Source organism: Pipistrellus kuhlii, unplaced genomic scaffold (genome assembly GCF_014108245.1).
Source record: "Pipistrellus kuhlii isolate mPipKuh1 unplaced genomic scaffold, mPipKuh1.p scaffold_m20_p_2, whole genome shotgun sequence".
Taxonomy (NCBI): Eukaryota; Metazoa; Chordata; class Mammalia; order Chiroptera; family Vespertilionidae; genus Pipistrellus; species Pipistrellus kuhlii.
The window spans coordinates 172,325,160-172,340,220 of NW_023425515.1; the positions used below are offsets into that span (position 1 = coordinate 172,325,160).

Sequence of the window (15,061 nt, forward strand, 5' to 3'; positions counted from 1 at the left end):
CCTCCTGGCCTGTGCGCATGCCTTTCTGAGCACCACTGGGTACCTACGTTATCATGTAGGCGCTTTTGTGTGAGGGTAACCTCCGTGTGTGAAACCCCAGTGGCCAGTTCCTGTGCCAGAGGGTACTCCGTGCATGACCAGTTCATGAGGCCTGAGCAGTCTGCGCCTGGTGCCATTTGTTAACGCGAGAGCCTGTGAGGGGCATGTGCCTCGGTGTGGGCAGGCACTTAAGGAGAAGGCATTTACGGTAAACGCCCTGCCATCCTCACCCTCCTGACCAGCAGAGGCAGGAACAGATTGCTAATTTATCTGCTCACTCCTCTGTCCAACACCTATGCAGCGAGCTCCTTCCCTGGCCAGGATTCCAGTCTCTCTGTCATAAGTCTATCAACATTTGCTTAGCTCACCAGACAGGAGTTCACTCTAAGGCTGGGAAGCACTTCCTAAAGGCAAAAGCTTCAAATGCCCCAGCCCTTCTTCCTATGTCCCAGGGGCCCCCAGATCTCAGCCCCACTGGGAATGCATGAGGCTTCCTTTCAGGCTTTGTACGGGAACCAGCAGTTATGGAGCCTAACTTTTGACGACTTTTTTTTTCTGATCCTTAAAATTCACGCATAGCTGTTCCCCCTCAAGGGAACGAGTTGTAAGCAAGCCTCCCAGAATCCTGTTCTTTCCACATTTCCTCTGAGCATGCTCAGTTCTGCCCTAAGGGCTTGGGCCCACCGTCCCTATATGGGCAGGGTGGGACTCTGGTAAGAGAAGGAAGCTACCACACAACCTAGGGTCCATTTCTCCACATTGCTTCAGGGCTGTTCCAAGCCATATACAGCCTCAGACTCGTGAGTTGGCCAGGAGCACAGAGGACAGGAACGGAGAGCAGGGTCTGTACTGATTTGAGCTTCAATAGAGAAGAGGTGGCCCTATGGGTTCCTAGTTCCAAGGGTTGCTTTCTGCAGCTGTAAGAAAAAACTTCTCCTTGGCTAACTAATAAAGCCATACACCCAATAAATGCAGAATGAACAGAGAGTAAAAATCAGTCTATCCTCTGGGTAAAACATTATGTAAACAGTAAAAATAAGATTTAATTTTTTCTGTGAGTATATATTGCATTGCTGTTTTAAAATTTAGTGATGTAACAAATGGGTAAGAGCAGATGATTTAAGTGAAAAAACTAAAATTACAAAAAAAATCTAGTGTACACCTCCACAAAATGGAGGTGATAAGGCAGAATGTTCACACTGTTCCCCTCCACCGCTGTCCGAGCTCCAGCACTTTAAGTATGCAGCAGTTACTTATTGTTCTTGAATAAGTATTAGGATTAGAATGAACTCATTTATTTCCCAAACTTGCTATAATGAGATACATAGGAAACGGTTATAGGGTTAAGCCTCGGACTGACCTGCTGGCAAAGTCGTAAACAAGTCCCAGCTTGGAGGGCACAGTCCTCTAAGCATCATTAAGCTCGATCTTGTAACTGCTCCCTAGATCTTTCCTGGGTATCTAGTGGGCTGTGGGAGGGGCAGCAGTGAAACAACAACATTGTAGATTACCTTGTTTGTCCCTGATTATAAATAAAGCCTCAGCTCTTTGCAGTCTGGATCTGTTATGTGGCCTCAGCCAGGCACAGAAGATCCACCTAGACCCAGCTTTTTCTCTTTGTCCATCATTTCTCCATCTTTCGTCACCCCCGCTCAGGCTCGCCGTACCCTTGGCTGTGCTGGCAAGGCACAGAGATATATAACTTTCCTAACTTGAAGAAAGTCATTATATAAAAATAAGACTAATTTCACAACCCAAAACCGTAAGAAGGAAAAGGAGCATTGATGCTGTTTATATCAAATGTCAGATCTGCAATAAATTATAATTACAAACAGGAACACCATCTCATTTATAGGAATGGAATGTGAAGTTACTGGGGGAAAGGACATAGGACATCTTTTCCATTTGGAATGACGAGGCTTATCTATAACACGTCAACGTTTCCGGCGACTCTGAAATTTGTAAATAGCAGGGGAGTTCACCGTTTCTTTCTTCACCTTCACCTTCCGAGTTTTATCCTGTAAAAGAGTAAAAGGTTACCAGTACACAGCAGGAGAGGCTTTTGTAAAACAGGAAGGTTCATAACTACCTGTTAGGAAACCCCTCATTCTGCCCTTGTCAGCGTGCAGGAGAGACGAGCCCCACCCTAAGGCAACCCCAGTAGGCACGAATCAACTTCCCTGCTGGGCACCTAACTCGGGTACTAGCGTGCAGAGATTCTTGGGAAAACTGGGAAGGTACTCAAATCATTTTTTGGGGGGGTATAGGGCTTCTTCCTTCACAAACCCCAACTGAGAGAAAGACACAACTCAATGATCTGCAAAGCTGAAGAATTTGACATTTAGAGGAATCATAATATGAAAGGGGCATCTTATATCCCTCAGCTCTGTTATTTATCTACACAATGTTGCCTATTTTTAAACACCAATGAGAAGCACGCACTGTTTTGTTAACCTGTTTAAATGTTAAAGGTAGCTGCTCATAAGCTATAAAGTTCACATGCTACCCGATCCTACCCTTTGCTGTTCCAGAGCACTGACTAATAAGCCTCTTATTACCTTCTTAATCAAGGCACATTTCAACACTGTCAGAGGAGCAGACACTGGCTCAAACCGCTGCCCCTGAGGGGCAGACATTTCCGCTGGGTTTGATTTACACACAGCTGAAATGCAGCCTCAGTTAAGACCCTCATAAGGGGGGGTGGGGGGGAGGCCTAAGGCTCTCTCCTCACCAGAAGATCTTTGCGTGTTTGAATTTTCTGTGCAATAATGAACAATTTCCTCTCGCGTTCAATCCGCTGTGTCAGGAAGTTATACTGCTTTTGCCTTTCTTTAGCCATCCGCTGCAGAGGAAACACACACATGTTCAATAAAACACTTAGCAGGACAAAAAATAAATAAGAAACTGTTTCTTAATCCACGTAAGCCCCAATGTGTAAATGGTTTTACCAACTCTCTTCTTACACCAGAATAAATGCCACTGCGTGTTACTAACGAGTAAGGGTACTATGAAGTTGTCCATTTTAGGAACATCACATCTTTTTTATAAATATATTTTATTGATTTTTTTTACAAGAGGAAGGGAGAGGCATAGAGAGTTAGAAACATCGATGAGAGAGAAACATCAATCAGCTGCCTCCTGCACACACCCTACTGAGTATGTGCCTGCAACCAAGGTACATGCCCTTGACCGGAATCGAACCTGGGACCCTTCAGTCCGAAGGCCAAACCCATTAGGGCGGAACATCACATCCTGAGCTGAACTTCCATAACCTTGGAGACTTGCCCAGGACACGTGGCTCACCTGGAGCAGTCAGGACTGTCCCAGTCACGGTCCTCAGGAATCTCTCCACTACTACACAGCTGCTTCAACCTTCATGTGAGTGTCCGGTTACTAAGGTGATGCAGAATGAGCCAGAACTGGAAAGTCTCACACAGTGAGCAGGGAAAGAGAAGGGCACCAGGCAGTGTACTGGTGCCGGAGAACCGCAGCTCGGAGAGCAGGCGTTTGTCAGCGGAGGCAGACCTGAGAATTCCCACTGCGGCTGATGCCTCCAACACCAGCATTCTTCAGTCTGGGGGAACTGTAAACCTCTAAGAAACTGAGGGCAGCTTTGGGCTATTTCTTGAAATAAATGTGTGTACAAATTTGTAGGGCTCTTCTCTCATGGAACCTCCGTTGAGAAAGGTAGAACTTTTAATTTTTCTTAAATTTTTTAAAATGTTTTTACTTATTTCAGAGAGAGAGAAGGAAGAGAAACATCAATGTGAGAAAGAAACACTGATCAGCTGCCTCCTGCACGACCCCCAGTGGGGATCAAGCCCACAACCCAGGAATGGGCCCTGACTGGGGACGGAGCCGGCAGCCTTCTGCTGCATAGGATGACACTCAACCAACGGAGCCACAGCAGGCAGGATAAGAAAGGCAGAACGAAATGACCTAAATGTGTATACACGTAGATACCTATTTGCTCAAAATGTCAGTGGGAAGAGGGTGTTCAGACTGCACTGCCCACCCCTTCCAATTTAGAATGAGCGTCCCTTTGCAATCCACTCACAGCAGTCTCTTAATAAAAATAATTTTCCTTCAAACACAACCATCAAAAGAAACACGGCTACACAAAAATGGTGAGATCCAAACCTTCCCAATTTCTCAAAAGTTATGCTAGTGAACTCTTCTACACAGGAATGTGGAACTCTCGTCTCCTTAGGGACTCCACAATACTGGAAAAGCATCAGTGACACAGCTAATTGAAAATACAACTAATTGGCAAACAGGGTCATTGCGAGAACACTAGTCAGACGGCTCCTCAGCTGGAAGTGTTATCTGCATGGAGGGGAATATTGCTGGGCCTCAGACTTAAACAATTGCCTGATTCTAGCGTAGTCTCACAGCAGTGGCTTCAGACAGCTTTTGTTTTCACTTTATTGCACCGACTGTCAAATTTATGGGATTACCCAATATAGTCAAACTAATTAGGGGTATTTATATTACTAAGGCAAGATTAGCTGCCTCTGAGCTAGAGAAACTGCTGTGAAATTAAACATTGGAAGCAAAGCTGATGCAGAATAAATGATTCAAATCAAAACAGAACAGCTGTCTGACTGAAACACATTGACAGCATTTTTTTTCTTTTTCTAAATGAATCAGTCAGAAGTGAGAGTTCAACTCCAGAAGGCTTTGAGAAAAGCATGTCTTCTGCGCAAACCCAGTTACGGTGATGGAAAGCACCATAAGGAAGAATCAATACAAAATTTTGGTACAAATGCATAATATGGAAGACTTTTTGATACATGTAATTCGCTGCTAAAGGTTCAATATCAGACCCCTTCATCTTCAATGCCCTCTCCTTTCTCTGCATTTTAAAACTGTTGGAACCTGTTACAAGCCTTAAAAGCACAAAGCCCAGAGTCAGAGCTAGAATTCAAATGAAGGTCAAAAGGCCAACACCTATGCTCCTGACCACTAGGCTACCCATCCTCCATTCTGAGAAACCTAGGAACTCTCCTCCACTCCCATCCCCATCATCAAACCCTCCTTCCACTTCTCTAAGGGAACTTGATGTGTTTTCCACAAATAATTATTTTAAATTTGGTGACAAAAAAAAAGGGAATCTAGATTCCCCCTAATTCAAACCCAAAGAAAAATGGAGTAAATTACCTTAAGTCGAGTCTGATGAGTAATTCCTTTCACTTTCTCCTTCTGCAAGGTCTCGATGGTGGGTCTATTAAAGACTCTGTCCACTAACTCCGGAGCAGTTCGCAGGTGAGTTGCAATATCAAACTGTTCAACTAAAAGTCAAGATAATCCTTAAAACACTGTCTCTAACACCAAACAACACAGAAAAAAATGCTAGACTGTCCCAGGAACCTTCAAACATTTCATACCTTCCTTTTTAGTGTCGAAAAAGAACACATGCTTATTCTGTTGCTTCCCCTGGAAATCCAGCAGATGGAGCTCTGATTTCAGTCTTTCAATTTTCTAGAATACAGAATATGGTCTCATTTTACATTGGGCTCTTACAGGGTATCAGAAAGGAATTTGCAAAAGTTTAAACCATTTCACATCATTATCACCAACCAGCAAAAATAAAAAAGAAAAAAGAAAAATAAAAAAAAACTGCTTCATTCTTTTAAAGGAAAGGACCACTAAAATTTATCAAGCACCAACCACATGTCAGGCTTGGCATAATCCAAAACTCACTTAATCCTTACAACAAACCTATGAGATAGAAATGAGGAAAGAGCTTCATAGAGGTAAATTTGTCCATAATCTTGGGGCCAAGTAGTAGAGCCAGAATTCAAACTGAGTCTATCTCATTCCCTACATTAAGCCCTTTCCACTCTACCATGCTTCTAAATCACTTTCACAATTAATTAAGCATACTTCGAGATTGTAAATGCCAGAAACAATCAACATAACATTTTGGTTGAGGGATTTCTATTTTTCTTAACCAACAAAAACACATCGGAACAAAGGATTTTCGGTTGTTACCTTAGCTTCCGCAACCCTTTTCATTTCTATATACTTGACATCCTGAGTTCTCATCAGTTTCAGCTGTTCTGGAGTTACTTCCTCTTTAGTCTCCGGGATAACATGAACGCCATCCTAAAATCCAAATTTCAAAGACACAGTCCCCATTAGATTAAAATCATTTCTAAGTTGCTGACATAGTTCATGGTTGGAACAAAGACAACCTAAAGCTTTACGCAACAGCAATTCCATGCACCAGGCCCTCGAGGTGCCCGGTGAGTTTAGCACATCCAGTCATCCGCTCTTCTAACGGCTCCAGGCAGAAGAGAACTCAGAACCAGGGGCAGAAATGCTTGCTGCTCATGAAGGGGCAGTTTTGCCCTGGATACTGGCCAACAACAGCACCTGGACAACTAACAGAGGCTAAAGGCCAAGATTCCTTCTCTCCACCTCCTCCTCCAACCTTACTTCCTTATTGAGTCGGAGCTCAGAACACTAACTGATCCATTAGTCACCCACCTGGAGTTTAACTCGAGTCATTTTATAGTAGAATTCATCTGGATTTTTCTCCAGAGCTTTCTTTCGAAGAGCTCTGAGGTATTCTTGCTTTTTCCGATAGTCACTGAAAAGGAGGTTAAACAAGGTTCATACCAAAAAAGAAAAGAAAAAAAAAACAATAACACAAGCAAACTTTACAAGCAGCTAACGTTCACACAAAATGAAACTCAAAAAACCAAAGAAAAAGAAAACAAGGCCAAAGCAATGACTACATTTGATCCACACGCCACTGTCACTGATGTTGAGCTCCTGTCTCTGCAGGTCCTCTCCTGTCCGATCTTACCTAAAATGAACTGTCCTACCTCACGTATGTTTTTAGTGCCATTTATATCATTACAAGGAGAGACCAAACAAAGCACAAATTAAAACTGGGTTCTGGCCGAAACCGGTTTGGCTCAGTGGTAGAGCGTCGGTCTGCGGACTGAAGGGTCCCTGGTTCGATTCCGGTCAAGGGCATGTATCTTGGTTGCGGGCATATCCCCGGTAGGGAGTGTGCAAGAGGCAGCTGGTGGATGTTTCTCTCTCATCGACATTTCTAGCTCTCTATCTCTCTCTCTTCCTCTCTGTAAAAAATCAATAAAATATATATTTTTTTTTTAAATAAATAAAACTGGGTTCTGATTCAAGCTTTGGGCACCAAGTGACCAAAATAAGATGCGGAAATTACACAATGCATTAGAGTAGGGGTGTCGAACTCAATCAGAGAAGGGGCCAAAATCTAAAATCCAGCCTAAATCGCGGGCCGAATGGTTTACTGAACAGTCATAAACTGTCATTGTGATGGAAACGCAGCGGAGTGCAGTGATGACAGCGCGGTGCGGGCCACATTGCAAGGCCTGGCGGGATGGATTTGGCCCGCGGGCCTTGTGTTTGACACATGTGCATTAGAGCAAAGTAACCAGAATCATGGATTCTGGAGCCAGACACCCCGGGTTCAAACTGTGACTCCATCACTTCTGGCTGAGTAATCTTGGGTAAGTTAGTTAACCACTCAGTGTCCCCACTGAATCTGTAAATGATACGCTAACAGTAATATCCCAGAAGGCTGTTGGGAGGAATGAGTGTCAAAGTCGTAACTCCCCTGGAGCACTGCCTGCCCGGTAGCAGCCCTCAGTTATTATTATTGGCCTTAAACACTCGGAGACCCAGAGCAACCCATCACCCTCTGTCTGTGCCAGGAGCATAAAAAAGACTTCAGCGAACAAGTAATCATAAAGTATTCTGCAAGTAAAGTGCAAACGAAGAAGAAGAATGGGGATAATTGTTTTGTAAAACGTTTTCAGAGTTCATTATCACCCACGCTCAGGCTCATGACCCCATCTTTCACACCTCTTCATCCCGCACCACACACACGGTGATGTAAGAGGCTCGGCAACTGGAATTTTAGATTTTATCTTGCACTTCAAGAAAAGGGAATGAGAAAAGACTCAGCTTTTGGCTCAAACACCAAGGCAAGGGCAAATCAAAGCCACTATGAGAAAATGATCTGGAGCAACACAATAAAAAATTTAAAAAAAAAAAACTCACAATGCCACTACAGTTAAATAAATAACGCTCTGCTAAACAAAGACAGAAGTTTAGGGTCACAGACAAGTCTCTGACAGGCTGCCAGAGCTTGGGCCACTTTATCAATGGCAGGAAATTATCCCGTTGGACACTCAGGCAATTCAACTGCAGCCCAGGGAGGCTGGAAGCTTTCTTGGCAGCACCTCTGCCAGAAAGACGGAACTCACTTTGCACGGAGTTTGTAATCTTTCTTTTTCTCCAGCAGGCCCAGATGTTTTCGGAATCCAGGCTAGGAAACAAAAGAAGAAAAAGGGTTACGTTTCCTCACAACATGATGGGAACCAGCATCTCTGGGGTGCCCAGTCAATCCATGTCCTTGGAGCCAACCTGCTACCCTCTTCCCTCCCCTCCCCCGACTGGGCTCTGCCTCAGGATGAGGGGAGCTGTGCAGGCGCCAGAGAGGTCACAAGCACCGCCGTAGTAGGCGTCCTGGCCTATTAAGGACAGAGCAAGGCAACAATGACTCGGCACTAAGCAAGCAGTTGCCAGTTGTACTAAAATTACTACAGACTTAATCCAAGGGCTTAAAAAATACTATGAAGGGAAAATATAGTAACAGGCAACTGTGGTAGGAGAGCTAAATTTAGAGACTGGAGAATTGGATTCAAATCCAAGCTTTACCTCTTAACAATCTGTGACCTTGGGCAAATCACTTAACTTCTCTGAGCTGCTGTTTCCCAACTATAAAATGAAAATAACAGTATCTATTTCTCGTGGTTATCATAAGAATTCCATAAGCCTCTGGAAGTGGTGGTGTCAGCACATGGCTTGGCACATGACAGGTGCCCAGCACATGTTTACTGTTATTATTATACCTTCGATACAAAGTATGAGGGAAAACCAAGCATGACAGAATATACTTCCTGTGACACAGAACTTGGACAGCACAAAAGGTACAAGGATTATATCTTCCCATTATCTTTCTACAAGCTACCATTTGTTGAGCATTTAATATAATCAGGGTCTCAACTAGATGCTTCTGCATAGAGTATTCTAACCGGCCACACTTATTAGGTACTTACTCTGTTACAGAGCAATCTGCTATGCTCAGCAAGTATGAGCACATTTAATCCCCACAATTATCGTGGAAAATAGGTAAAACAAAGAAATGGCTATTCCAGTATTCCAAAGGGGAGGAAGGTTTAGAGAATAATTTGCAGAAGAACAGAACTAGTAAGTGGCAAAGCTAGAATTAGAATCCATCCTTTCTGGGCCACAGTCTGTACTCTTCCTCTCCCCACTGGACTGCATCCTTTTCTGCTCTAAACAATCTTAACTCTTTTTTTTTTTTTAAAGAGAATTTTTATGAGCTTATTTGAGCTAAACTGATGACATATACAAGGAAGCAAGACATCAAATGCTCCCTTATCTCAACTTTTGAGGAACCGCATATACTTCTCCAATGTTTAAACTGTATATTAATTTTTAGTAGTCACCTTTCTCACCTATTATCTTTGAAGTGATACAATAAAAAATTCAATATTTAAAAATAATACCCAAAACCTCTCTGAATAATTTTCATTTTACTGACAGCATATAAAGAAGACTGACAGAGTCAAAACCGGTTTGGCTCAGTGGATAGAGCATCAGCTGGTTCGATTCCAGTCAAGGGCATGTAACTTGGTTGCAGGCACATCCCCGGGAGAGGGTGTGCAGGAGGCAGCTGATCGATGTTTCTCTCTCATTGATGTTTCTAACTCTCTATCTCTCTCCCTTCTCTCTGTAAAAAATCAATAAAGTATATTTTTTAAAAATAAATAAATAAGAAGACTGACAGAGAGTAGAGAAAGAAAACTCAAGGGTCAAATGGGCAACATCATGAGGCAGAAATCTTGAAAGCTCCATGTCACTTGAATGTATATCGGCATTATAGAAAAAATTCTGGCACTGCATTTGAGATAGTTCAGATAATTACACCCCCCCATCCATACAGAATATCTTCAATAGCTCCCCACTGCCTCCATGAAGAATCAATAGGATAAAGTCCAAACTTGACCCAAATAGGAACTGCTCTTGTCAATGTGTTTACCAACCTTGACAGCTGGCCTTCTCCACACCTCTCCCACAAAGACTCTCTACTCCTATTCAGACATGGCCTTGTCTTATTCATCATCTGCCTTGAAAGCCCTGTCTCCTCTGCTAATCTAAACCAACTACTTACAACTATGACTCTAGACACACTACTCAATCTCTCTAAGCATCAGATTACTCATTCGTAAAATGAGGACCACATCCCCCGAATAGGGACGCTGTAGGATTATCAGATAATCCTTGTACAGCATGTTGGGCTGTACCTAACATACAGTCAGTGCTAAAGAAGTGACAGCTACTATCATTGCCTTTCAAGTCCAACAAGTTTCATCGTGATGCTTTCTCTCATCATCTCTACTCTTCCCACTCAAATTCCTCAACTGGCATTTTTTATGTCCACCTCTTATAAAACTGCCTCTTTCTTCAACTTTTAGTAGCCTCTGGATTCAAAACACTTGGTCTGATTACTTTGCCACTTGCCAACTGCAGCTGTATGTCTTTGGGCAAATTACTTACTCTCTAACCTTAGTATCTTCAGCTGCAAATGTGAAAACACAATAGAACCACTTCCACACACTGCTGGGAGTTACGTAAACGAGGTAATGAGAGGACAGCATTTTGCACTTTGTCTGGCTCCGGCACACAGTAAGCACTTCTAGCTATTATTACTTTTAGCTAGATCTACACACAGGCCCAAACAAGGTGGCAAATTACACTATTGCTCCCAGCATACCACGGAGCACACACCAAGTAAACAATAAATGTCTGAGAAATGCGATTAAGCGGGAAGACTGAACTGTGGTTAAGCGCTCTTAGTTCCATTCCATCAGCTGGCCTCATAACTTTAGGCACGTCCATCTCCCTCTTTTCTCATCTGTAAAATGAAGCTAGCCCAGATATCTCTAAGGGCCTTTCTGACTTGGATTATGGGATTCCCACAATTGGTCCTGCAGGCGTAAAAGTGGAATAAATTAATTCTGCAAACATTCATCGATTTTCTACTCAACCTACCCCACAACACACACACCCTCCAGAGAAGTCCTACAAATGTTTATTCAGCCTGAATTTGGTGTTTGTGACTGGGCACATCACTTTATTAATTTTCCCCCCCGCTGACACCGGACAGTTTATTGTGAAAAGCAATATGGTGTGGGAGGGGAGAGGCTGGGGTGGACAGGACCAGAGCCCATCTGGGGGATTTAGCTGGACATCAGGCATTTCTCCACGTAGGTTTAGAGGCAACACCTTCATGGATAAATCCCCCAGAGGGCTCGGCGGGTGAGTAGAGGCGCCTTAGGCCTCGGGCTCGATGTCAATGGTGGGAAAGCAGCGGTTGTACCTGCACAAAGGCATGCCGTCCGGGCCCACAAGGAACTTCTCCAAGTTCCAGGCCAAGTTGTAGCGGCACGTGGGAGATCAGGTGATGAACTTGGGGTTGTCACTGGGTGTGGGCAGAGCCTCGCGCAGGCAAAGAGGGGTACACCTGCACTGCGTTCACCTCGCACTTCTCGAAGAGTGTGAAGTTGGGTTCGAACCTGCCATCAGGCCTGACATACTTGAGGAAATTCAGGATCTCTTCATTCGAGGCCAGAGGTCTTCAAACTTCTCTCATTATGAGAATCACCTGGTGGAGGTGTTAAAACACATTCCTGATAGCACTTCTTATAGTTGGGATCCAGGAATCTGTGTTTTAACAACTCCACCAGGTGATTCTCATGAGAGAAGTTTGAAGACCCCTGTTCTAGGCGTTCTCCTGATGCAGGAACTGGTAGCATGGGAAGCCCAGCACGACCAAGCCCCGCGGCCCGAGGCACCTGCAGCTCATCTGGGTGAGGCCATGGCTCTCAATGAGCAGCACCTTGCCCCGCAGGGAGCCCAGGCTCGCCAGCTCCGCGCCCGCCCGTATGCACGGAGTGCGGGGCCGTCCCCAGCAGAGCGGCGCACAAGGCTTGGGGATTGCAGAATAGGAAGCGCTGGGGACAGGAACCTGGGCATGTCAGTTTAGCTTTCAGGGCCTCAGTTTCCTCATTTGTATAATGGGAGTGGGAAACACCAACATTACAGGGTGAGACATAAACAAAAAGCCCACGGTGATGACACTACATTCATAACTTTGGTCGGTTATCTTCGGTCAGAGCCCCTCTACGCAGGGAGCAGAGCTGAGCACCTTTCGATTAGGGTGCCAGTTCCTGCCGGGCACTTACAGGCTGTGTGAGCTTTGACTTCAAGTTCCGCAGAGGTCAAGCCCTTTGCACACACAGTAAGTACCTCGATTAATTATCTCATTTAAAACTTGCAAGATAGCTTTGATTATCCCAGTGCTCTCCTCAAAAAAGAACGTCAGGCCCCGTCCAGCGAAGCCAAGAGGCCCCGCCCCAGCCACGCCGGCGTCATTACCATGTATTTGCATTTATTTACACGCAGTGTCTGCGTACGGACCCGACCCCGCGAGCAAAGAGGGGGTTGGGGCGGGAGAAGCACATGGGACCAGAGCCGGCGCTCGTGGGTCCTGTGCGGTCTTACCTGGCTTCGCTCTCGGTGCTCCCGCTGTCGGGACTTAGCTGCTTTCCGAAAAGCCGCCGACATTCTGCTCACGCCTGGGAAAGCTCAGTAGGCAACGCCGGCACCGCACCACCTCCGTCTCCGGGTCCACTGAACCGACAGGAAACGGGCCTACCCGAGGCGGTTTAGGACCGCCCACTCCCTCTCCACAGCCTATGCGGCGCCTACTTTTCCGGAAGTACGTCCTTTAGCAAAGGCGTCCACCACAGGCTGCTTCTGGGAAATGTAGTCTAGTCTCGTGACGTGACCAGAGGCAGTTCCTATTCGCCAGAGCATGTCCACGTGTACCTCGCCTTCGCGCTCGGCTCCGCGTTGGCACCTGGGAACACGTGTCTGGCACTGCCCTTGGCCGAGCAGGGCCTGGAGTTTGCGCATGCGCAGTCACCTGCGGCTGTATCACCCGGTGCATTTAAAGCCAGGAGCTGTGAATTTTACAGTGTACTGGGAAAGAACACTCCATAGAGAGACAACAGACTCTAAAATCATGTCTGACTCTGCTTTGTGACTGTTGACAAGTCACTTGGCTTTACTGAGCATCATTTTTCTCATCCATAAAACAATAATACTAGCATGCACTGCTTGCCTCAGAGGGCGATCAAGGAGCTCACAGTTGAATGGAGGAGTCATACTATAGCAATAGTTTTAAAGTTATGAGCCTTGGCTGAAACCGGTTTGGCTCAATGGATAGAGCATCGGCTTGGGGACAGAAAGGTCCCGGGTTCGATTCCAGTCAAGGCCATGTACCTTGGTTGCTGGCATATATCCAGTCTGGGGTGTGCAAGAGGCAGCTGATCGATGACTCTCTCATTGATGTTTCTAACTCTCTATCTCTCTCCCTTCCTCTCTGTACAATATCAATAAAATATATTTTTTTAAATTAAAATAAAATAAAATAAAGTTATGAGCCTTATCCTCTCAAGAGAATGGCTGGTTGGCAGAATGAGTGTCAGAGACAGTACAATGTAAATGATTAGGACCATGAACCATGGAAGTGTGTTCTGATCCTAACTGCTGCCAATCAAGACAAAGTTAGCTTCATTCAACCTTGGTCTCCCCACCTGTAAAATTAAGGCAATGATACTATACCCACAGGATGGTTGTGAGGATTAAATTAAATGATATGTTTAAAATGCTGTGTTCATGCATATAAGCCTAACCAGAGGTCACAGACAACAGGGGGTTGAGGGCATGAGTGGGGAGGGGTTTGGGATGGGAATTGGGGGATAAGGACAAATATGTGTCCTTAATCAATAAAGAAATTTAAATAATAAATATAATGCTGTGTTCAGCCCAGTTTGGGTCAGTGGATAGAGAATCCACTAGCATGTGCATGGCCAACATGTCCAGTGTTTGGGGGGAGGTTAGCATGTACAATATGTGTGGTGGGGGCCCTCCATCCCCAGTAGGGGATGTGTAGCAGGCTGATCAATGATTCTCTCTCATCATTGATGTTTCTATCTCTCTTTCCCTCTCCCTTCCTCTCTGAAATCAATTTTTTAAAAAAATTTTAATGTTATGTTCACAATCAAGTAGAGCTATTATTGTTGTTACTATTACTAAACCTAAGTGTAAGGACAGGGAGTGTTGGGCACAGCAGAGCCCTCGTGAGGGATTTGATTTCTTTTCCAGCACGTAAAGCTAGCCTTCAGTGAGTTCTGAAATTGCACCCATTTCACACGACAGGGCTCACCCTTCCAGCTGAAGAGCTCTAGGGAAATCCTCTCCTCTGTCCTTGGAGGCATGAGTCCAATAGACCAGTGGGCATGAAAAACCTCAAAGTAGCCAGGACCGATTTGGCTCAGTGGATAGAGCGTTGGACTGAGGGGTCCTGGGTTCGATTCCGGTCAGGGGCATGTGCCTTGGTTGCAGGCACACCCCCAGTGGGGGGTTTGCAGGAGGCAGCTGATCGATGTTTCTGACTCTCTGTCCCCCTTCCTTCCTCTCTGTAAAAAAATAAATAAAATAAAATAAAATAAAAACCTCAAAGTAGCTGAGATCTGCAGCGTAAAAAGTTTTTTTTCTGCATCTGAGTCTGAACCTTGCCCAATTAGTGCTACATGCATTCACAAGTTTCTATCTCATTTGTTATTGAAAGACAAGGCCCCTCATACTTTCCAGCCTCATCTTTAAAAACATATATATTATTGATTTCAGAAAGGAAGAGGGAGAGGGAGAGATAGAAACATCAATGATGAGAGAGAATCATTGATTGGCTGCCTCTTGCATGCTCCCTACTGGGGATCAAGCCCACAACCCAGGCATATGTCCTTGACCGGAATCAAACCTGGAACCTTTCAATCCCCAGGCCATATTCACTGAGCCAAACTAGCGA

At 44.9% G+C, this 15,061-nt stretch overlaps 1 protein-coding gene and 1 long non-coding RNA gene across 2 annotated transcripts; one reads left to right on the forward strand and one right to left on the reverse strand.

The window, feature by feature from the left end:
- Positions 1–1,815: 1,815 nt before the first annotated feature.
- On the reverse strand, positions 1,816–12,852 carry UTP11 (UTP11 small subunit processome component). The gene is made up of 8 exons (XM_036445516.2): positions 12,691–12,852; positions 8,304–8,365; positions 6,532–6,634; positions 6,034–6,147; positions 5,427–5,520; positions 5,200–5,330; positions 2,771–2,881; positions 1,816–2,057 (listed from the first exon to the last, which is right to left on the reverse strand). The coding sequence occupies exons 1-8, from the start codon at positions 12,751–12,753 to the stop codon at positions 1,974–1,976; spliced, it is 762 nt and encodes a 253-aa protein (XP_036301409.1). The 5' UTR covers positions 12,754–12,852; the 3' UTR covers positions 1,816–1,973.
- LOC118723306 lies at positions 7,173–8,154 on the forward strand. Its single transcript, XR_004989217.1, has 2 exons — positions 7,173–7,258; positions 7,459–8,154. It is a non-coding gene; the product is annotated as an uncharacterized LOC118723306 (long non-coding RNA).
- Positions 12,853–15,061: the final 2,209 nt, after the last annotated feature.